The sequence below is a fragment of the Fulmarus glacialis genome, unplaced genomic scaffold (genome assembly GCF_000690835.1).
Source record: "Fulmarus glacialis isolate BGI_N327 unplaced genomic scaffold, ASM69083v1 scaffold2340, whole genome shotgun sequence".
Classification (NCBI taxonomy): domain Eukaryota; kingdom Metazoa; phylum Chordata; class Aves; order Procellariiformes; family Procellariidae; genus Fulmarus; species Fulmarus glacialis.
The window spans coordinates 15,069-39,010 of record NW_009185623.1 but is presented as its reverse complement, the minus strand read 5'-3'; the positions used below and the strand labels follow the sequence as shown (position 1 = coordinate 39,010).

The 23,942-nt window shown below is 37.0% G+C and overlaps 1 protein-coding gene across 1 annotated transcript; it reads right to left on the bottom strand.

The window, feature by feature from the left end:
* Window positions 1-385: 385 nt before the first annotated feature.
* Window positions 386-15,079, bottom strand: ACSL4 (acyl-CoA synthetase long-chain family member 4). The gene is made up of 14 exons (XM_009586649.1): window positions 14,729-15,079; window positions 14,246-14,423; window positions 12,340-12,449; window positions 12,110-12,248; window positions 10,526-10,676; window positions 9,261-9,384; window positions 8,403-8,474; window positions 5,336-5,475; window positions 4,705-4,877; window positions 4,433-4,507; window positions 4,012-4,203; window positions 3,359-3,473; window positions 2,481-2,638; window positions 386-560 (listed from the first exon to the last, which is right to left on the bottom strand). The coding sequence occupies exons 1-14, from the start codon at window positions 15,077-15,079 to the stop codon at window positions 403-405; spliced, it is 2,136 nt and encodes a 711-aa protein (XP_009584944.1). The 3' UTR covers window positions 386-402.
* Window positions 15,080-23,942: the final 8,863 nt, after the last annotated feature.

Sequence of the window (23,942 nt, the reverse complement as noted above, 5' to 3'; positions counted from 1 at the left end):
TCCTCCTTCTCTAAGTATCTTACTATGACAAAAGAATCATCACAATTACATTAATTTTTCTCTTTGAAATACAGGCCAGACTTCAGAATGAATTAAAGAGACGTTGAAGCAGTCTGAATATGCTAGAGAAACAATAATAATAAAATTACCTGGTCATACTGCTTCACATAATGATGGCTGTCTCAAAACTGGAGATCATCACATGAAACTCTATGAAGACCATCAGTGTCTAATCTGCTAATAATTAAGAATTTGGAGTCTAAGATATTCTCTGTTGTACTCAATAGAGATTATAGAAACATTCATCCATTTGGTATGTTTTCTGAATGTGTGATATCTACAGTACACACAGACATCCAAAATTGAGGCATGAGAAGGAACTGGCTAGTCAACATAACTTGCTCATTTGCCTCCATACATTCTTTCGATGTCGTTGAGGTAATGATTTTTCAGTTCTTTCCTTTTCAGCTTGAAAGCATCTGTTACTAACCCAGTCTCTGGGGTCCATGGTTCAGGGCTTAACCGTACTTTGATGGGTATTTCAAACCTTTCTAATTTCACTGCAGAGACAAGAAGAAACAAAAGCATGACTATGATTACATAGCCAAATGAAATACTAATTCATGCTACCTAAAAATCTAAGGTGAGCACCCTGTAGCTTGTATAATATGGTGTCCTACTTAGTGAAGTAACCTTACAGAAGGGCCACAAGCAAATTTAATCTTGTACCAATGCTGAGTGCTGGTTAGTGTGCAAATATTCTAATAACACTCTGTACTTCTAGCTTGTATTGGATGTGACAGTGTAAAATCTAGAGCTTGCAACAAATGAGTGTGTAGCCTGAAGATCTGAGACTACTGTTGCAAAAGGATACGCTGAAATCTGGAGTTGTATCTTTGTTATAGGAATGTAGTAATAACTAGATTAACTCAGACTAGTTGGATGTGTTTCATTTAAATTATAATGAAGTAGTATACTTTCCATGGTTGAATCAGTCTTTCCCAAATTTTTCCTTCCTAAGAGTTTGTTTAGAGTTCAAAATAAAGGGACTTCTCTGTAATTTTGTTACATTAGTCACTTATTTTCTGTTCAGCTGAAAAGCAGTGGCTTGGCACGCGCACAGCCTCATCGCAACCAAAGCTGCTTCTATCTCTTGCCCAGGCAATAGGCCAGCGAGGGGTAGAGGAGGTAGGTAACCGCTTCAAGGAGAAGGGCAGGGACATCGGGAATAGGGCAGGGAGCTGCTGCACGTGTGCAATACTTGATGGACTCTGCTATCAGCTCCTGCATAGAGGCCTTTAATAGGATCCCACGTACATAGGCTTGTAGTTGAATTTCTAGGACAACTCGTGGCAGCATGGCCTCTAGGTGGCAGAAAATGTCGGACCGTTGGGATCTCTGCTGTAGGTCTGTCCCCCGGAGCGCTTCTGTCTCTCTAACTTCAAACTGGTATCGTAATGTACTATTTAATCTTATTTAGATATATGCCTGCTCGTGATGAAGGTGCATTATGTTCCGCTAAAAGTGAGAACGATCTCTTTAAAATAGTTTTGGAAAAAAGTTTCAAATAAATTAGTTGTACCTCAATGGTAGATTACTATCTAGAAGGTAGAAAGAATGTAGAAGCAAAGATTTTGAATAAACAAAGCTATATGGATAGTAATTTCCTAGTTCATGATAGAAAAACATGGCTTAAAATGTTTAAACCCAAGTCTGATGTCGTGGTTTAACCCCGTCTGAGAACTACGGATTGGGGGAAATTGGGTTGTTTTTTTTTTTTTTTTTTTTTTTAAAAAAAAAGGCAAGACCTAATAGTGCCTTTCATTCTTGTTTTCTCGGTTTCAAAAGGCAGATTCTCCTCTCTGAAGTTCGAGAGGCAGTGCTTAGCGTGTGCTTAAGTCCAGTTTTACTACTTCCTTGTATGAAGTGCCAAGCGCTTTAGAGACTATTTCCCCAGTTAGTTTGTTAATTTTTTGGCCGCATAAAGGATTGATGAGGCTTTTGATCATTCAGTACCACAGCAAGGAATAGCAGGCTTTTAAGCTGTTATCACCACAAGGACTGTGGTTGTTCAAAGCTGTAGGGAACAAAGTTGCATGGGAAAAAAAGCTTTGAAATCTCTTGCTTAACTAGTTTTCTTACCAGCAAATGGCTTGTAACTTTCCTTCCAAATTGACAGCTCTTTTGGGCCTTATTTTAACTGTATTAGACAAGCAACCTGTCTCTAGAAGTTAAGTTGAAAAAAATCTCAGATTTTTTAGAAAATAAAAAAAGATAAAGTAGTTAATACAACCAAAAAGTACGTCAATTCCTGGGATAATAGGCAACAATTTGATGTGGTCTTTGCCTCTAATTAAACTATTAAGTTTTGGCAGATATAGAGGCAACAGGAAGAAGGAAGAGCAGTACTGAAGAGAACTGAAAATTTTTACTGGCTAAGCACCACGCGATTGGCTAGCACAATATGCCGCTTTACTTACTCTTGTTTGCCACTTCTTTAATCTCTCGCAGTATTTCAGCTTCCATTGTAGGATTGTTGCAAATATCTACCCAGGTTCCACTGATGCCCTTCTGCTCAGCTAATGCCGTCAGCTTCTTCTGATTAGGAACCACAAAACTGATCACATAAGACTGGTCGCTACCACAGGATGGCAAGAGAAGGAAGGAAAAAAGATCCAAACAGTTGAGGCTTCTTTTTCAGGGAGTAAAAAGCTTACTTGCTGTTAGATACACAGATCCACAGTGCTTTCTGAACTATAGTTATTCCTCCATACAGAATCCTTCTTGTCTTCGCAACCGATGACTTATCAAAGGTATTCTAAGTTGTTATACAACGTTAGGTTTGATAGGTATCATGCTTTGCTGTAATTTCATAAATGCACATCTCAGTTCAGCTTCCCAGCTACATCCAGTGTTCAGCTAGTTCTCTTCCGTTTCCCTTCGTGTAGTGTGTTTAAGTTGAGGGGAGGGAGAGGGGAGACCGGGACTATTTCCAAAACTCAGTGGAGAGCTTTGGATCAGGTGCAAAGTGTCCAGATTAACTTTTCTGTGGTATTCTGACAGAAAGCTGAAACACATTTTAAATATAATTATACTTGTTTCGAGAAGGGATAGGATGGGACTAGTGTGTATTAGGATAGCAGAAATGCCAACAGAAAAATGTAGGTCATTTCTTCAGCTTTTAGGGAATCTGGGCACCTGTGCTACTTCAGAGATAGTATTTATAACTTGCACTCTGGTAGGGGGGTTTGTTCAATGGAAACCATGGAAAACTATAGTGTATCATCAGAGATGTGGGTCAGAGCCTGTATTTCACGTTTACCCCTAAATGGAGTTTCTAAACTAATACCGCTCTTACCTTTTGGCGTAAGCACAGATATTGTCGATCAATGGACAGTTCTTCAGTGCTGCCTCTACTTTGCCCAGAGATACATACTCTCCTGCTTGTAGCTTTACCAAGTCTTTCTTGCGATCTAGGAGTTGAGGGGGAAGGGGGGGGGAAGCTTATTCCATTTAAACTTTTGCATTTCCACAGACTCATTTGCAAAACTACTATATGTGTATTTTGTGCAATGCTATGCAAGATTCTTAATAAACATGAATTAAAGCATCTTATTAAAATTTTAAAGCAGCTAATAGCATGTACGTACTCTGCCAACTTCATAAAGGCTTCTGTAAGAAAGTTTATATAGCACTACGCTTCTTGTCACACAACTTGTGTGAAAATGATGGCCACTCTGATTTTAAAGCTTTGTAATTAATCTTACATTTATTCTTTAAAGTCCATGTGCTAAATTTAGGTAGTGATAATGTCACAGGAAACGGCATCACTTCCAAAATTTTCCTACAGCTGTGAGGACTTTTGGGAATATATGTTAAACTGTGATTCTACAAGGAGGTAACCTTAAGTAGATTAGCCCTGGCAAAGCCAACAGGATTAATAGCAGGCTTATAATTACGTTTAGTGAAGATCTTGTAATTAAGATTAAGATAGCAAAAATTGAGGCCAACCTATGATTTGCAGACACCCATCCGGATGAAATTCCCCTATATCTCCTGTACAAAACCATCTCTGACTGTTCTCATCAATGAAGAACTCTTCTGTTGTCTTCTCTTCGTTTTTAAAATATCCCATTGAGACATTAGGCCCACCAATTACAATTTCTCCTCTAGGATTAGGCTTGTCTTTATTAGTATAGCCCCCTGAAAAACAAGAAAATCCCCACACAATTATTTTTAACTTATATATTCTGCTGCCAAGAAAATATTTTGAAACTTCAAGCCGAAGTTAATGCACACAAATTGTTGACTATTATAAAAGATAAGGAACAATTACTTCATACGCTACACCTAGCTAAGCAGATACGCAAGGAAACCAGCTAAGCAGTGGTTAAGTTAGTTACTCTGAAATGAAAACGTTTAATACTCTCACCTTCTTGCCAGTCTCTCAATTTTATTTCACAACAAATAAGAGGCGCTCCAACTCTGCCAGTGCTGTAATCAGCAGCTTGGAGAGAGAACAAAGAATACAGAGATTTTTTTCATTTGAAATATAAACTCAAACCACAAATAAGGCAGTAGCTTATCTCAAGTTACTTTACTGCAGTTAAGAACTACAGCTATTCTGACTTCCCAAAAAAACCCACCAAACCTTCATATATATCTGTATCTTAAATTATGTATTTCCAGAAGCATTTTAACTACCTTCTGTAATTGTTCCAGCTCCACATGTTTCTGTTAGTCCATAGCCTTGACCAACAGGACAGCAAAAACAGATATTCATGAATCTTTGTGTTTGAGGTGAGAGGGGTGCTCCTCCAGAAAGCATCATGCGGACATTCCCTCCCAGTAGTGCCTTTACTTTTTTAAACAATAGTCTTGAAAGAAGGAAAAAAGTGTTAAAAATCATTCACTCAACTCACTTTTTATAAAAAGAATAAGACACTTCTTCCTTCCTATTTGGAACACCTTAAAAATAACTTAATCGTTCAGATTTTACTGGACAGCAGGGATAACCAAAAACGTTACCTTCTGTGTAACACTTGAAGATGGCAGAATTCCTGTAACTTAACTAAACAAACATTCCAATTTTGTTACTTAAAAAAAAGGCAATCCAATGAAAACTAACTAATCATCTGTTCTGAAGGTTAGTCATTCTTACGATTAAATATCTCACCCGTTTCCAGTAAGAACTTGGATAATTTCAGTTAGTCATCAGATGATATTTGCATGTTGGATGAGAATTGTCTGATGTCAGATAGCTTAGATTATTCTTTTAAACTGTTGTAACAAATCACAAGGAAAAAGGTACACTTAGACTGTGAATTATACTTACACGTTACACAGAGGTGCATCATATCCCCTCTTGATTTGTTCCAATTTGTAGTCATAGCCTATCTTGAACAGAGTTCTCTGAATATAGTTCATCTCTTGAACTTTACTCATGACATTTTTATAAATTCTGTCCATTATTTCCTAAAAAGTGTTAAAAAGAGGAAGGAAAATTACCACATAGAATAGACTAGCATGTGTAAATTAAATTCCATGTTAAAAATAAAATAACTATTATTCTTCCTTTGAAACAGATAATACAGTAAGAGTGAACATGTCTGCATCATTGGTTTGGCAACGCTTAACTGTAATGCTTTTAATGTGTGATCAATTAGTCAATTTGTAGACCACTGCAGCTTGGAGCTATTTGAAATGAGTGGAACGAAGTATCGAAAAATGCAGTAGAAAATTAGCGACAGCCTTACTTTCCTCCATTTGCTTTTTTCCCTTCACACCAGTATCACTAGAGAAGAAGAACCCTCATGCTGTAGGATACACCTTGTACTAGAGAACTTGCCTTGAATTAGGCAGACAGGTAAGTCAAGGGCAAGTAATTGAGTAACCACTGCGGGTCTTCAGGCATACTGCAGTTAATTGGTAGTACCACTTGGTTTTCTACAAACGGCTTTCTAAACCTCAGATTTGGTTTTAAAATACTTTCTACCCCTCATTCTGAAGACGTCTTGTCTATCAACATAGTTACAAATCTTGGGTAACACGCCATAAGCGTAATAAACCTTGCTATGTTATGTTGCTTACATCATCGGTAACATCTTAACTGTACTTAAAATGTGACAAACTGATTTAGAAAACTTTGAATTCAAGTTTAGCTAAATCTCTTTGCTAAAGGTTGGTCTATGCCATGCAAGATTTATTGTGCTTAGGAGTCCTCATGCTGTACTTTACCCACAGCAATTGGCAAGCACAAGGGAATGAACTAAGATTTCATTTCACCACTTCCTTTTCCAAGAGAAGTTTTTCAACTTTCAAAGCAACGTGGTTGCAGTAATTCTAGTTACCTGACAAAAAACTACAATTCTGTCACAGACAAGAAATTAATTTCTATTAAGATAATAAGCTTATTATCACTAAAATACACAGAACTTAAAATAAATAATATTCAGACTGGTGACGTATTTAACAGAAGTTTAAGGATTGGCTCCTTCAAGTTTGTTACAGAGCACAATGCTTCAAAGTATTTACATGCTTTCTAACAGAAGTCAAATTAAAATTGAAAAGAAAGCTATGAAAATGATGTACTTTGAAACAGCAGATCAAAATATTAAAGTCCTGTTAGAAACCACTCTCATTAGTGTTTTTGATTAGTTCCTTCAAATCTTCATGAGTGGGATTTAGACAAACTAGAATTTCAGCAAAACTGTACACTATTTTCAGCCCAGTTTACCTGCAGAATATCATCTAATATTTCCAAAAGCCAGACAAATATCTTAAAGCATAATTAATTGTAGCTTTTTGGAAAGACTACAGAGGCATGACAAGGTATTCAGAATTACAAAGGCTGGAAGGAACTATTAACCCTTATTACAATGTTCTGATTGAATCAAATATTTAGAAATATTTTGTGTCTCTGGATTCTGTTAGAATTATTTTCCATTTCATTCCTTATACGTTCTAGTCACTGGTGACATTATGATGTTTTGACAATAAAAACAAGACAATAGTTATAGAGAAATATTTATTAGATGGATGTGTTACATAAGTATTGTTCCTACTAGGGCTTTCTGAAGGTTTTTCCTCTTTGCTGTAGATTGTTGAACTCTAGATCCTGTATGCTATCAACTGAAAATGGATCATCAGTTTCAATTTTATTTTTTCTTTAACTTCTTTGTGATCATCAGTCCATAGAATCAAGACATTTATGTGGGGTTCAGCATTATGACTGTTCTGCAGTTAATTCATATGCAGCTGCCTGCATGGACTTTTTTTTTTGCACATGCATGAAATACAGTCCTTCCAAGAGGGATTATGACCGTATTTAAAATTTACACTGTTTTTGCCAGTAGTCTAGCATTTGAATTTTCCCCAGGAAATAAATTTAAATGGGTATTTTCCAAAAAGCTGGGGTTCTCAGACATATTAACTTTTACTTGGTTAATTACTAAGAAAAAGACCAAGCCTATATATATGATTATTATTTTATACAACAAAAAATGCAAGCGAGTAATTGATTTAAAAACTCCTGGCTATTCCCAAAAGATGCTGCAGAACAACCAAATCCAACCAAAACTCACTCTTCTTAAATGAGACTAAATCCTCCTACTCACCCACCACCACCATGTGGCAAAAGCTGGTGCTACCAGTCCTATGAGCCACAGATATGATATGATCATAAGAGAAGCACATGTGATTCCAGGACATATGAGGAAGGTTTTTGCATTAGAAAGATGCAAAAGCTTGTGTATTTTTTGGATAGCGCTAAGACCTTGTGGAATGCAGAAGCCTGGTCACCCAAAGACCAACGTAAGCTACAGAAGCAATAGGAATTATAGTCTCCTGATCGTTTTTTCTTATAAAAGGAGACTAAGCATGGCCTGCTTACCCTAAGAACAGCAAGAGAGACTTAGCCTAAGTGTTACCTTTGAGACAAGCAGCCGAGATTGAGCACCCCAACAACTATGGCAGCACAGCTTAACTCGCTAAGTTCTGTAACTCAGCCAAACGCTCATATCCTAAAGTGTCCATCGTAGCCAAAGCCACCCTGCTTTCTCCCTATGCAAAAAGGAGTTTCAGACTGTGAATGTCAAAGACTTTCTGTACCCTACTGTTGTATCAGTAGCCCAGTAAAACATCACTTGTAACTATTAAAACACATTTACAGTTTTGGATCAAAAAGGGTCTTGGCTTTAGCATACGTAGATCCTCGTGCTCATCTGCAGCATCAGTACTCGGTTTAAGCAATGACAACTGGAATTTCTATATTCTGCTTTTTTCCTATTAGTGACAGTTACTTACTCATGAAGACAAAAAATGTTAGTAAATAGGTTTTTCTAGCATGAACAAGATAGAAAGCACCATTTTTTTTCTAAACATATCTGCTTCTGCATACTTACAGGCACAGCTGCCATCAGTGTAGGCTTAAGTACGGTACAGTCTCCTTTGCTTCCCTTCTTAATTTTACTTGACTGTAATAAGGAAAAAACGTCAATTTATGAAGCTGAAAACCAAGCAGCTCTTTAGAAAAGGACTAAAAGAGGGAGATATATTAGCATGTAATTTGTTTAAATCTCTTCCCCTGTCCCTCCAAAAAATTTCCTGCATAATGTTTTTTTTTTTCCATTCTCATGGAAAAAGTAATGATTAACAACAATTTGAACCAAAATACTAAATGTTTTACAAGCCCAGCCTGGTTAAGTCCACTTTGTATATCTTTCTCTTACTTCCTCCCTCTAGCACTTGCTTTCTCCTCCATCTTCCTCCAGGAGTTTCTTTTGCCTGATGCAATCTCTAGACCAGCAAAACATACAGAAGCATTCTTTTCCAGCTTAATTTACTCTTATTTACCTTAATTGTTAAATGGAAAAAGGCAAAGGGCTACGTAAGATCTACAATAACTGGATAAAGAACTGAAAAAGTGAGACCAAAAACTTAACATCACTTTAAACAGTCTTACGTTCAGCTAATCTATTAATAGCTGTTCTCATCCTGATATCCAGTGGATAATGCTATATGCATTTATTAGGTTTTCTTTTAGATTTCCTAAGTATCATAAAAGTAAAGGCTTTAATAAAATTTATATGGTATGACTCGCTGCTATAGTTCACCAGGAACATTAATTTGCATCATTTTCTGGAAAAAAAAAAAATTACATTTCTGAAGTGTGCCATATACATCAGCATTTCTTTAATGAAAGAGGATAGCTGAGCAAGAAGAATGCAGACTGCAAAAGCAAATTTAAGCTTCCCCCTCACCTGATCCGATAGTGTGAGTGGAGAGGAATAGCCAATCCTGCAGCCGTAAGTGATGCAAGAAATTTCTGCTGTCAATTCTAATACATGGGCCAGAGGCAAATAACCAATGTAAGTATCCTTGGGTCTAGGAAAGGAGAGGATTATCTAGTTAACAATGATGCACAAGTGGACTGAAAATACTGTTTAACAGTTTTATTGTGTGCTTAGTTACTACTTTTTGAAAGAGTTGGATCACAAGTGAGGCTTATTCTTCCGCACACAAGAAGGGTGCGATTTCAAACCACAGTTTATAAACAAAATTGGGAAAACCCTACCTTACTGAAATCAGTACGAATTACAGGATTTGCCTTGTGTTCTAGGAAACTCAAAGATTCCTTACTGCTCCACTGCTATTTCCTCTCCTTGTGGGAGATTTCATCCCAGGTACCAAATTAAGGATGGAGTCGTTATAGTTTAAAATAATCACCAATGATTTACAAATCCTTGACAGTCATCATAGCATCTCCTTCTAAAATAGTTTAGTAGAAAGAGAGCTGATCACTGAAGTACTGAGGCTTATTTCAGGAAATAATTTCTTAGATATTTCTTAGCAAGAAACTCAGAGCTGTCACTTAACAGAAGCTTTCAGCATCAAGTCACAACTGGTTTTACATCCTATCACAAAAGGAGTTTAGCAACATAGCTTATTTCAGCTATTAAACCCTTAGTGAATGCAGTGACAAACACACCCACATTCATGAAAAATTTCCTCAAAATATTAATGTGAGGGAATTTGCAGTTGGTTTTACTATCGCCAATGCACAATTTATTACTTTTCTGCTCATTTAGTGAAGTATACTTGAGCAGATTCTGCAGCATGTGCATTAGCCATCCAACAGTGGTGTCTCTACATCAATGGAAGTGGTAGGCTCTGACGTACTTCCTAAAGTGATTCTGGCTGCCTGAAAACATCTAAAAAAAATTTCCCAAGTTTGACTAGATGAGGAATCTCCTTATCTGGTGGCATCTTCTGGTGCACAAGAGTACAAAAATCCATCGCAGACCTAAAGCTAAGGGTAATAATAAAAAAAGTAAAAACAGCATGTGAGATGAGCTAGAAGGGCGTCCTTTTCAAACACAAGATATATTTCTTATAAATTAAAGATTAGTGGGCTCACAATAAAATGAAGGAATTTGATAACACCTGGTGCCAGCAACAGACTTTCTATAAACTTGCGTACTTTTGGAAGTTCTGTTTTATCTCTCCATACACAAGTGTTTCTTACCCCAGTCCAGGTATTCTATCGCACTGTCCCGTCATTCCAGCTATTAAGTTTTTATGCATCATCATCACTCCTTTAGGTCTCCCAGTAGAGCCGCTGGTGTACATTACTAAAGCCAAGTCTGTAGGAACAGGTCTGCTTGGCGGAATGCCTGCTACAAAATGTGAGAGAAAAATTGTTATTAATTCTTACCTACTTTCAATTGTTATCTCTGTAATTAATCAATGTGAAAATGTCTGTAATCAACCAGTGTGAAACAGGAGCTTCAGCAAAGGCAAGCACAATGTGCTGCTAAGTGGTCAGTGGTGGATGCAGAAGTCAGTGATGAAGAGAGGAGTGGTCTGGTTTTAAGAGGGAAGGCAGATTTTGAAAGGAATGACAATCTGGGTGATACTTTTGCCATTATGTCTTAGAGCTGACTGAAAATTTCATAGGAGCAGCCTTCTGAAGACCAAGTAAGCCTGTCAAGGGCAGTGAAGGGGAGAAATAGAGAACTGGAAGAAAAACAACAAGTTGAGAGGAAAAAAAAAAAAACCAACAAAAAAAACAACACCCCAAAAAGCTGCAAGTCAGCTTTTCTGTCAATCACTCTTCCAAAGCCAAGGTTGTAGAGCTAAGACTACTTTTTTTTCTTTTTCCCCCTTTTTTTTTTTTTTAAAATGAACCTTCCTCAGATAAGCTGTTAGTGGAAAAGCAGTAAGCTTACAACACTTGACTTTTGATTTTTGTTTTAATCCTTTGGCATTTATTCTTAGGATGAAAATTACTAGCTTTCGTGGCTTTCACAGCTAGAGAGGCAGCAGAAGTGTCCACAAGGGAAGCAGGGTTTTGGGGGGGCAGGGGGGGAACAAAACACCACCCCTCAAGGTAACTGCTGGTTTGTCTCCGTACCTTAAGCTGATCAAAGACAAGCAGCTGTAATGAATGTGTGCTTCCCTGCAAAAAAGCTCCTTTGCCAGTTTATCTCCTCTTTTATTCAAGAGAGAGGAGATCTGGCTAAGCACAGACTGCTGATTTAAGGAAAAGAGATGATCAAGGCTGGTTTTTCCTTCCTTAAAGCAGATGTTTAGTTACTCCTGGCTGCCCAAGGTAGCAAAGGACATAATGGTTATTCCTCTAGCCCAAGGTGCTTTTTAGCTATAGATTGGTTAAGAAAAAAAGACATTTCCAAGCCAACAAGCAAAAAAAAAACCTCAAGTGCTTTCTCCTCTTTTCTTCAGAAAAATAGTGAAAATAAGATGAATAAAAGGTAAGAGTAGCAGAAAATGGAATGCTGCACCAGATTTTATTTCACTTCCTAAAACAAAGGTGGAGTCTTAAAATAAAATTATTCTGGTTATGGTTTAGAAGTTAAAAATAAGGTTTTATCCTGAAACACCTGACACTTGAAGAGAGGTGCAGGACAATAAATAAAGATCAAACAAATTTTCCATTTCTTTAAAGGAAGCCAGAGGATGAACTGGCAATCTGCCACTGCCTTTGTGTTACAGACCTGCATGGGTGTTTTTTTTTTCTGCTACACATCCCTCTTAACCTAGGTCTGATTTCACTGTAACATTGCTTGTCTCTGTGAAGTGATTCACTTACAGTTTTCTGGTTTGGCTCCCAGCTCTTCTACTGTCTGCATACTATGAATCTCCACGTTTTCAGGGTATTCCGATTTATTGATAGTCTTCTTGTCCACGTAAATAATATGTTTAAGACAGGAGACTTGCGGCAATGCAGTCTACACAAGAGAAATGAAATTTTTAGTACTGACTGCACTGTAAAATTATTATAGAGTTGCTTGTAAGCAGGTGAAGCTGGTACCAAATTACCTTAAGTTTGCTCTCAAGAAGTTCTACACTAGTGACCAGATATGATGCTCCACACTCATTGAGACCATAGGTTACTGCCTCTTCACCCAGGGTGGCATACAACGTAACAACTGTTACAGTAAGGAGAGAGAGAACACGAAAGAAATGGTAAAGTAATACTAAATACAAAAGCTCTTGATTTAGCTCACTGGAAAGCATTGCAGGAGGAGCGGGTGGGGACATAAAATTAGCTCAATAGGGAATTTTCTAATTTGGAAACAAAACAGCTTTTAATTTTTCCACATCAGAATTTTATGCCACAAGAGACCTCTGAAATGAGGAGGACAGCTGTATAGGAAGCATTTCTTTACCGAGAGGGTGGTCAAACACTGGAATGGGCTTCCTAGAGAGGTGGTCGATGCCTCAAGCCTGTCAGTGTTTAAGAGGCATTTGGACAATGCCCTTAACAACATGCTTTAACTTTGGTCAGTCCTGAAGAGGTCAGGCAGTTGGACTAGATGATCGTTGTAGGTCCCTTCAACTGAAACAGTCTATTCTACCCTATAGAAGAGGAGGAATCATCAAAACAAAGAGATCCACCAAAACCCAATAATAATGCACTAAGCAATCGCACAGTAAGCAACTGAGAACACGTGTTCTGCCCCCGAGCTCTTTGCAACCAGAACTCGGGGGGGAGAGGTGACGCTCTAAACGTCACAGGGCACCAGTCACGGCTTAAAACTATGCACTTCTACAAGCAGCTCTTTCAGCAGCGTCAGCTACTTTGCTTGCTCCCATGAAATTATTGATGGGGGCAAGGCAGAGAATCAGACTGAGGCATCAGACTGTTTTGCATGTTGCTACATTATTTTTAACCCTGACTGACTACAGTGATGCCATTAAGTGCCTCACAGGCACCAAGGAGTTCACCTCTTCCATCATCTCTCTATTGAAATAAATACCTTCTTTAGTATTGTCTGCTGTCTCAAACTCTAACCTCCAAAGACCATTAAAGGAATTTAATATTTGTGTGAAATAGGGTTCACGTGGAAGGGACAAAAAGAGAGTTATATAGCTGATTTTTCCTGCCTCTCAAAGCACAAGGATCACGACCTAATTAAGCATCCTCTCCTACTTCAATAGCAATGTCAGCTCTTCCATTATTGCCCTTTAACAGCCTCTTTCCATACTCTATTCTATGACCTTCTCCTCGCACAGTCAGCTGCTACTAATACTGGAAGAAAAAGAGGCAGCCTAGTGCAAGCAAAAACATAAGGCAGCAACAAAAATAAGCTATGGGTCATAGCATGTTGTATGCAGACTGGGCGTGTGAGTGCACAGTAACCTTTGCCACTTCACCGAGAAGTTTGTATGCATTAAGATTAGAGATTTTTGACAGCTTAAATAAAATTAAGAAAGAGAAAAAACCCATATACATAATTGTAATGAACTAGAGCAGCTTAATGTGACCAAAAAACGCTAAGACTAGCATACGATTTTGATTACCATTCTTCTCTCTTCCAATAACCATTTAACGTTTCAGATGCGTAAGTCAGGATACAGACAGAAAATACTATAAACACATTCCACATTTTGGGGGGAGAAACGCAACTACCGACATCCTCAGAGTATTTAAAAAAAAACCCCTGAATAGTAACCGTACTGTTCTGTTGTTCTAACATCTAGAACATTACTACAATAAAATCAGAAAAAACAGTCTCATAAGTATGAGCAAGTTAATTTTAGGGATCTCCTCAATGCATAGAATAGACTGGAAACTTCTAAGAATCAGACCACACGCAGAGTAACTTTATGAAATTCTTATACCATCAATGATAGCATTGGCAGATGCAAAATACTTAACAGCCAAACCAGTGCTGAGAAATCGTTCTAAAATACATTAGAAGTAAACAAGTTCAGCACTCACGAGGAAAGTTGTACTTGAAGCAGGTGAGTGCTGCAATCATCCATTCTGCTCGGGTCTCACAGAATATGACAACGGTACTCTTTGGGGTTAGTCCCAGGGCAGTCAGTCCACTCCCCAAGCGATTCACTTTCTCATTTACTTCTTCATAGGATAGCCATCTGTAAGTTCCTAAAATTAACTGGTGAGGGAAAAAAAATATTGTGATGACAAGAAGCTGCTGGTACAGCTCTACAAGCTTATGTGAGTTGGTGCGTAACACCATAAGCACATACACTGCCATTCATTAAAAGAAAAAAAAATTGCTTTCATTTTTCTGGAAGTAGAATAAATAGTGCATCCTGTATTCTATTATTCTTTAACTACTATAAAATGGATGTTTTGTATCATAAGATGATGATTAAGGGAGACCTCTGTTGTTGAGGTTGTTTTGAGAAAAGCAGCTCAAAACCAACTTAGAATTAAGTACAAAATTGTAAGTTTTACCTTTTTGAACACTTTTCCATTTGGTTGCATTTCATTTTCTTCACTCAGTACTTCTCTGGTCCCAAGACAGTCCTTCTTCCCAAACTTTGCTAAAGCATGGTCAAACAGCTTGTCCAACGTGTCTGCTCCAGGAATGTTTATGTTTGCTAGTGAGTCAAGATGAGTGACAGAACGGTAGGGGCTTCCAGGTTTGTCCGAGATGGGTTTAGCTTTTAAACGTTTTGCCATAGCCTTTTTCTTCTTAGCATTGGTAAGAAAATACCATGGAATAAATACAAGCATACTGTACACAGATATTAACAAGTACACAGGCAGCAAGAGAATGGCATATACTTCTAGCCTAAGTTTCATGGCGGGTATTTAAAAAAGAAAATCTCTTATTGTGTTCTGAAGCAGGCAAAGGCAAAGCAGCAGTGCAGTATGGTGCAGGAAGAAGCAACAGTAAATGAAGCTTAGGCAGTTCCGTTTCAGAGCAGCTGCTAAAATTTTAGTAACCTTTGAGAGCCAACAGTGGACACCTGTGGGTGAAGACCAGAGCCAAGCAGAGAGCAGGAAAAAAAAAAAGAAAAAAGAATTAAATTAGTAATATTGCAGTCAGTCCATTAGTTTTAGTCCTTCAAAGAGTTCACTTCAAATGCATCAAGACAAAGGAGACTGAAGTAACTGTTTTAAGAGGCACGTACACTGCATGATATAGCAGTGTACTGCTCTGGAGATGAAAGAGGATGAATCTTCTCCATACTTGTTTGTTGCATCCATAAATATTTACTTTTCAAAGACTTTTCCCCACTATCTCTATTTGAATAGTTCAGGGCTGTTGAGATGAAGTCTGCCCTTCACATCATAATATTGTGTTTAAGCTACTTGAGTAATGCTACAATTGTGTAATTATGGGAAAGGTCAACAGTTGTTTTCCCCCTAAATATTTGTACTACAGAGAAAAGATACAGTAAAGTTCTTTCCTGCTTTTCAGAATATTATATCAACTTATATTCAGATTAAAATGTATCTTGATACAGAGTCCTCAAAAGTCTACATGTTGTAATCTAAAAACTATATGATATTCCAAAACTGCTTTATTAACTTTGCCCCAGCAACTGAATTTTTAATCTATTACTTTAATCTATTACTTTTCAACTGTGAATGTCAGACTCTTGGAAAGGGATTACAGAGATTTGCTTTTCCCCTCCAAAAACTACTTCAATATATGCATTTCCGAACTCCAGGTATGGAAAATGGAATCCAATTTGACCAATTTAATCCAATTGAAAATAAAGCACAATTTGGCAGGATTTTGTCTGCATGTCAGAAATCTTTACTTATTAAGGAGAACTGGGCCTGAATAAAGACCAAAGGTGAGTGGGAGAAAAACAAAAGCATCATAGCAACCCACAATTGTGACTAGCCCTGGTCTGGAACAACTCTGCACTGGCACGTAAAAGATACAGGTTCTTATCTTCATCTGGATGGCATGCAAACACGGCATGCAAACAGATCAAGAACGATGCACCCAGCAGGAAAAATAAAAGGCGAAGGCGCGCTAACAAAAGAGCAGTACCTCAGACACACAGGGGAGTGAGTAACGCTGACCAGCTTATTGCAAAGCCCAGTCTTTCATGGGCAGAATCTGATAAGCAGAATGGATGAGAATAGGGAAATTTTCAGGACTCCATCACGAATTAAAAGAACGTGGGCACACCTCAAAAGGTACCTTTATTAACGTATTTGCCACCCTCAGGCAATGAGGGAGGCTACAATTAACATTTCAGGTTAAACAGACAACTGCTATTAACAGCATAACAGAAATCTATTAATAGGGTTTTGGGTTTTTAAATAAGAATTCTAACATCTGCAGTTGTGTTGTAGCCAGTATCAACAGCATTTAAAGTAATGTAAGATTAAGAGATCTGCAGATACTTAAAATAACATGATCACCACGTTGATTTTTTTAATTAAATCTATAGAATAAAATTCCTATTGAATGATGGTATAATGTACTAAACTAAGCTCAGACTTGTTCAGAAAAAGAGAGTATTCTGCATGTTTCTTTTTATAAAAAGTGAATGCTACAGTCTTCAAAACGTATATGCTTATTCTACTGTAGTTAACCTCCTCATCATTAACTGCTCAGCAAATAGTCAAACCTCAGCAGAAGAGGTATCATTTCACTTCCCTAAGCTCCAGTTCTCTAAAATAAAGGTTTACTGGTTTATATTACAAATCTTGTATGATATATTTGTTCCAGTTAATTCAGTGCTCCAAAAGCAGCAGTTGAGCTTGTATTTAAAACAAAAGCCAGCCATAGTGCTAAGACTACAGTATGAAAACTTCAGTGCATGCCCACGATTAGACACAATGCTACATCTTAAAATAAACCCCATGGAGAACTCTCACTGCTCTTCACCTTCCCACAAAAAGCGTATGACCAGACACAATGATTTGGATAAAAAGCAGACTCGTTGGACTCGTGCAAACAATTTAATATAACGAGACAGTACTATAGCTTTTATTCAGGCTGAGTAGTAGCTTTTTCAGAAGTAGTCCTACTGGTAAAAAACGACTCACTAATAATCAAGAACTGACTAATTTAGAAAGGGAGGAGAGGAATGGGCTCAAATTTACTTAAGTTCTTTAGCCAATGTTCTGGACTGACCAATACTATAAAAAGACATTTACTTTAACTTTTCCATTCAATTTAATCTCCTGTACATTGATTTTATAAATTATATTTAAGCTCTTTAGCAGCTCATATAACACTGAAAACCCACAAAATTTTCAGAGTATTTTCTGTGTACATGTTATTACAACAGATACAAAGAACTGAAAATCCTATTTTCACACATTGATTTGCTTACTACTTTCTAACTAAACCTAAATTGATTAATGGTATCTATTAATATATACTTATTGCAATTATCTCATCTTTCTACTGCTATTTTCCACTCTTTCTTATTGCATCTGCGTAATAGTGAATTGAACTGAAGTCTCTGGGGTAAGAGCTGTCCCTTTTTTTACCATATCTAAAATGATGGGGACCTGCTCGTCTTGTCATCTAAGCACTGATGAGATGCAAATAACACAATGAATTATAACAGTACTGTCATGATTTAAACAAGTATTTTGCAATACCCAATTCACATTTTATTACTGATTATCAATACTAAGTCTTTAAAACTGAACTAGGTTGCAGAATGGATTGTAAGACTGTGTGTGAAAAGGACAGTATTTGAAAAATTACATGCTACTGATGTCTTCTAATAATCCTTTCTACATGCACAAAATGTGAGATGATCTTCAAGCTGACTAAGCAACAAAACTCAATTCGGTGTTGAACACTAACTTAAGGACTTTTACAGTTTATTGGAACAACTTTCTAACATGCTAAAAAATTTCATCAGAATGTTCAAAATACTGTCTGAAATAGTAAAGTAATGATAAAAAGGTCTTAATGTGAAAGAATGTTTGTTTTGTCCTAAAACTGGCACCTGTTTAAATCACTTGTAACTTTTGAATTAAGTGCATGTACAAACACACTTCGTACACTTGCAGCCAGTTACGTTACTGTTCTCATTAGTAAAAGTTGAAGGTTGCATTTCTTTAATTTTGAAATTTCAGATTTGTTTGAAATACTTTAAAAAGTGTTTATAAAAACAGATAACTTGGCTAATTTGTACACATTTGTGGTAATTTAAAGTGTTTCTATCTTGACAAAAATCAGTTATAATTCTTAACAGAAATCATTTGGGAAAACTTAGTAAGTCCCAAAAAGACAAACTTGGCTTTTTCCTTTGAACATATTCATATAAAAACTGACACATACACACACACATATATATAGGCACACACACGTATACTTACAAGGTACACACATATATATATGCGCACACACAGGTATACTTACAAGGTATCTGACAGTGATGACTGAGGTTTTTTCAGTCTCAATTAGATCTATATTAAAACAGAAAAAAAGAAAGTATTAGAGGTTGGGAATTTTTTTGCCTTGCAGAAAGGAGGAATCTTTAGAATTTCTACCCTAATGCTCCTCAAGAAGAGTAGCCTATGAATTTAGACAAAGGTGGCACATGCTACCCGTACAAAAGAGCAGCAATGATATTATTGGAAAAGACCAAGCTTGCAAACTACAGCGTACAGAAAAAGATGAAGCTACCCAAAAGGAGTTTAATTTTTATGGGAACCCCCACCCTGTTTAAACATGTTCTGAATAAAGCTATGAACAGAAGCTTAATTTAATTACAAAAAAAAAAAAAAAAGGCAAGAAAGAGACTTTCAGATTCCATATGGTCCATTCTTCTGTCTCAGGGCAGAAGCAACAAGATCTTTATCATTCTTGATGGATGAGTATTAGTAGAAATATTAACTCAGGACTATCCGTAGCATACACTGCCCAAAAGAGTCATAAGGAACATGAAACAGAGTTTGGGTACTGAGGTAGGAGGAGAGTTTACAGAACAAAAGCATGGTTATGTAGGCAGCGAGGCTTCACTGGTCCCATGACCAGTGAAAAAAAAGATGCCTGTATGTAACTATACAGATATGGCTTCAAAAAGTCTACTGCGTAATCGTTCTCTTGGACTACTTGGTTTTATATACAGAAAGCTTTTAACTGATGTTTAACCTAGTTTTATTTTATTAGCCTTCCTCTTAAGTCTAAGATTTCAATCAAGGTACCAGTTTTTACGGACTGAAACTGTGTTAAACATCCCTTACGAAATTCTCCTACAAACATTTTCTCTTGAAATATGAAATAAATAAGAGGCACAATAATGTTTTTAGTGTTACTGGCACTTGCATGTGGCTGTGTAAGATTTTGATCCATAACAGGACCGTCCCAACCTTGTGCCAAATAAATATTTATCATCTTTTAAATATAATGCATAACAGACTGACCTACTGAACTTGCAAAAGTACCTCCATACCAATTCCATTTGGTCAGAAGCCAAACTGAGCTATTCAAATTACATCTTATGTCTTCAATCTCTTATTTAAGTTTAATTAGACTTTAAGAGGAAGGATGAGATGCAATGTTCACATCGATGCACCGTCAAGGATGCCTTCAAGGCAAGCCAACTACATATTACTAAAGCGTAACAGTTATGTTCTCAGTAAACTTCCTCTCTCCTCACAAATAAAAGAAAATGTAGCACTCATGAAAAATTTACCTGTATCAAAATAAAACTGTTATGTAATATTAGAATATTTAGAACATGTAATATTTTATATTGACTTACAAAGTTCATTATTTCTTTTAATTGTGCAATGTAACTAGCTTATTTAGACGCTTATCTATCTATTTTGGAAACACCAGAGCTTCCAGTTCTCGGTGTAGGAAACGCACGTTCCCAGCAACAGCAATCAATGTGCGTCAGGCATGACTACAGCCTAAGAAAAAAACCAAACCAAACAAAAATAGATGTAGTTTCTCTCCTAGATAGCTGTATTTTCAGCATCTCCAAAGGATTTTCCTTAGGTTAATAAGCTTCTAGCAATTTTGAAATGGTAACTCTCTAGACTAGAGTTCATTTATCATTTGCAATATGTTACTATGTTCGTATTAGAAACCTCACTCATGAGGCTATATTTTCCTTATTACTATTATATGCTGGATGTTTACAAAAATTCTATAGTCCAAGCTTACTAGAAAAAACAAATATCCGATGCGAATGCTCATGCAAGCACTGACGCTGTGTTTTACAGACTGCCACAGATGGAGGAGATGTTATGCGAGTATAATCTGACTTTGATATCCTCAATTAAAAGCTTCAGGGACAGATAACAGGCAACAACTCTATTCTTGTCCTGCAGCCAGGGCCACAGAACAAAGTCTGAAATCAGGGCACAGGTTCTGGAACGGACGAGACATTCCTCTCCATAATTTTTCATGAATTTGACTGAAAATCTAAGAAACAAGTGGCAACTATTCTTTTTTTTTTTTAATATAGAAAAATAGCTTTTAAAGAGTCACAAAGCGTGTGTGGGGAACAGGGAGAGGGTTTATACCTCTGGAAGCGACTATTCATGGAGGAGGAAATGCCCGAATCTTCTCTGCATTTAACTATTCAAACAGAACAGAATCAACTTATCCAGCATTGGCACACACAACTAGAATTTCTAAGTGTAACTCAAAACCTGAAGAAGTACCTGTGGCTAGAAATTTTATCCTATGCAGTTTAATTTTAATAAGGCAGCAAATTACCATCTTTGCTAAGAAAGGCTTTAATTAGCCCAAGTCCAAAACACTGTAAAGGTTTAATGTTGAAAATACATGAATAACAGTGTTTATTGTCCTTCCTCTTCTGTAAAAAAGCTTGCCAGGGATCCAATCTACTATGTAATAGCATGATTAGAAGAAAACATACTTCTTTTTCAATCTATTTCAAGCATGAATTGCAACTTTAAAAATGTTTTTTCATTGTGTTAGGAGAGCCTTCTAGTACAAAAGATTACATTAGACAGGAAGAAGCTAGTATTCTAGTTTGTGAAGAAAACCTGGGATCTGCAAAGCAAGAAGTTGTTCAGTTTAAAAACACCACCGGAGGAAGTCCTGGTTCCCCTGCGACGGAGCTTTTGCCAGCTTCAAATGGGGACACAATTCTGGCTTTAGCATAAGTACTCAGGGTTGACTCCTTTCAGGAAGTTCTGAAATCTTCCAAAACAATCCAGTATGAGTAAGTAACAAGTATTTCCGGAATTTCTCTAGTGTTCAGGCAGTTCTAAACATTTTGGAAACCACAGTAAACATTCATCATTTATAAGTGGAAAGGTGGTTCTACACAGTGAAAAAAATGTGAGTTGACCTAAATAAGTACATTGGTTATTAGTTACAGTCAGTTTTCGGAAGGGAATCTGATCAATATCTAGTCCTGAATTTGTTGCAGTACTAGAACTGAAAGAGCCTAGGATTTCAAAAAGAAATTACAGAAGACTGAGAAATATCACATTGCCAGGAAGGTAGAGCAAGCTTAAACACAATAAACAAATGAGCACATACTACCAGGCTCTCTACAAATTTTGTTTGTCCAGATGTATACTTGTCACGCATTTCTACAGATGAGAAGACTGTGATTAAATAGCAGTAAGAGTTAGAAGAATCTTGTGGCTAATTACAACTTTTTTGGGGTTAGAAAGATTGAAAGAAGAAAAACTAAGGGAAATGATTCAGTTTTTACATCATGTCAGTGTTCTCATGAAAACAAACTCTGCCAATATTAATGCAAGATACTCATGGTAGGAAAAAAAGTACACGAGGTCCGATTTTTGTTCCTTTCTCACAGGCAGATTTCTACATATTTTCCTCTTACACAATTCTGTACGTCAAAGGGCAATGAAAACTCCAGAGGTAATCTAATCAAACGCCAGCAGGCTTCAGAAGTACTGTGCTCTATCAATGCAATAGTAACTCAAAGCCTGAGAACTTTCAAGAGCTCTTGCTATGTCCGTGCAGCGTAAATACTAGTACCTATGTCCAACAAACAGGGAGAGGGGAAGTCAGAGATAGTGGATCCTGATATAAGTCAAGGGTCCCTGTTTAAATTACATACATTTTATTTGAAATAGCAAAAACACAAGAAGTATTAGGAAATCTTGTTTCTCTTACTGCTGCTTAAAAAGAAAAAGTAGTTAATACAATGTTTTACTTAGCTACTAAACAAAGATCAGATTTATTTTTGGTTTCGAGAAAACTATTATTGTTGTCCTTTATATTCACCACTTCTGTTTTACTACCTCAGAACAGATATGTACTTAATGTCAATCAGAAAAAAAAAAATATCAATTTGTAAGTGTCAAGTGTCATACATCTATTGCTGCAACAACTATTGTAATGGAAACCATAGACCAGCCACGCTTAACCAGTATTTCTCAATTGTCTAACAGACTGGTGTGAAACTCTCTCTCCTAATCTTGTAACATAAGGGCAAGCAAATATTTGGTAGAAGGGTAAGAGCTGTCTGTATGCCCTAAAGGCACAAAACATAAAAGGCCAAAGCAGGATTCCACAACTGAAAACTGTCCATTGAGAATCCACTGAATTGGGAAAGTATTTCCTCTAGACCCACCTCTGTTCCTTTTGCCTCATTAAATTCTATCCAGAATCTGCACTGTAAATACCTGAGGCTCGTTCACTGCAACGCTTCCTCTCTCACAAGCCTGTACTCAATCTGTACTGGTTATGCTGTGATCAAAAGCCCAGGGCACACAAGGTTTCAAGCCAATCCAACTTTGGCTACAGTACTGTGGATGCTAGCAGTCACTATAACTAACAGCGAGCTTGGCTGTTTCAACGCTTTTTTGTGGTAAAGGAAGTAAGTGAGAGCAACCTTTTGTTTCATTGGCATTTTAATGAACACGGTAAGGACTGGAGTCACTATAACTAACAGCGAGCTTGGCTGTTTCAACGCTTTTTTGTGGTAAAGGAAGTAAGTGAGAGGCAACCTTTTGTTTTATTGGCATTTTAATGAACACGGAAAGGACTGGTGGCTTGGACAGACAGTATTTCAGAAGAGGATGGAAAAGGAGAAAATCTGCAATTGAAAAATACTGATACTATCTCAAAACTCCTCCAACATCTACAAAATATACTTGGACTAAAGGGCACAAAAATTAAAAAGGAAAATGCATATTCTATACTAATAAAGAAGTATTTCAGCCTGATCGCCTCAACATATACTCCAATCTCATCAGGCATTATGGCAAATGTTACTCTTACTCCAATGTTTCAACAGCAGAGATAAGCGATTGTACTGTTTCCACCCAGCTTTTTAAAACAAGCACATGAAAAGGCAAGCAGCATGATCAAGGACAAACTTTAGAGCATATGTGGCCATGGAAGTTCTCCAGCAAGAACTATGTAAACAGTCAAATAAGAATTGATAATCTCTTTCTTCCCGTATGTAATACCAAATGGATACACTGACTAGTTCTGTGTTTAGCTACACAACCATTTTGCAATGGAAAGGTTGTGACTTACATGGCTCTGATGATCCAACGAGTAAGATTTAAGTTATCATCATCTTTTAATTTTCTGCTCCTTTCTCAGTAGTAAACTGCTTTGCAAAATACAAAAGTAGTGGCCTCTCTTAAGATTGTTGAATTATACAGTCTAGAAGATCAAATCAGTTTAAGACCTACAAATATAAAGGTTTTTCTTGCCTGCAAGCACTGTCCTTGATAAATTTGCTATTCCAAGTCAAATAAT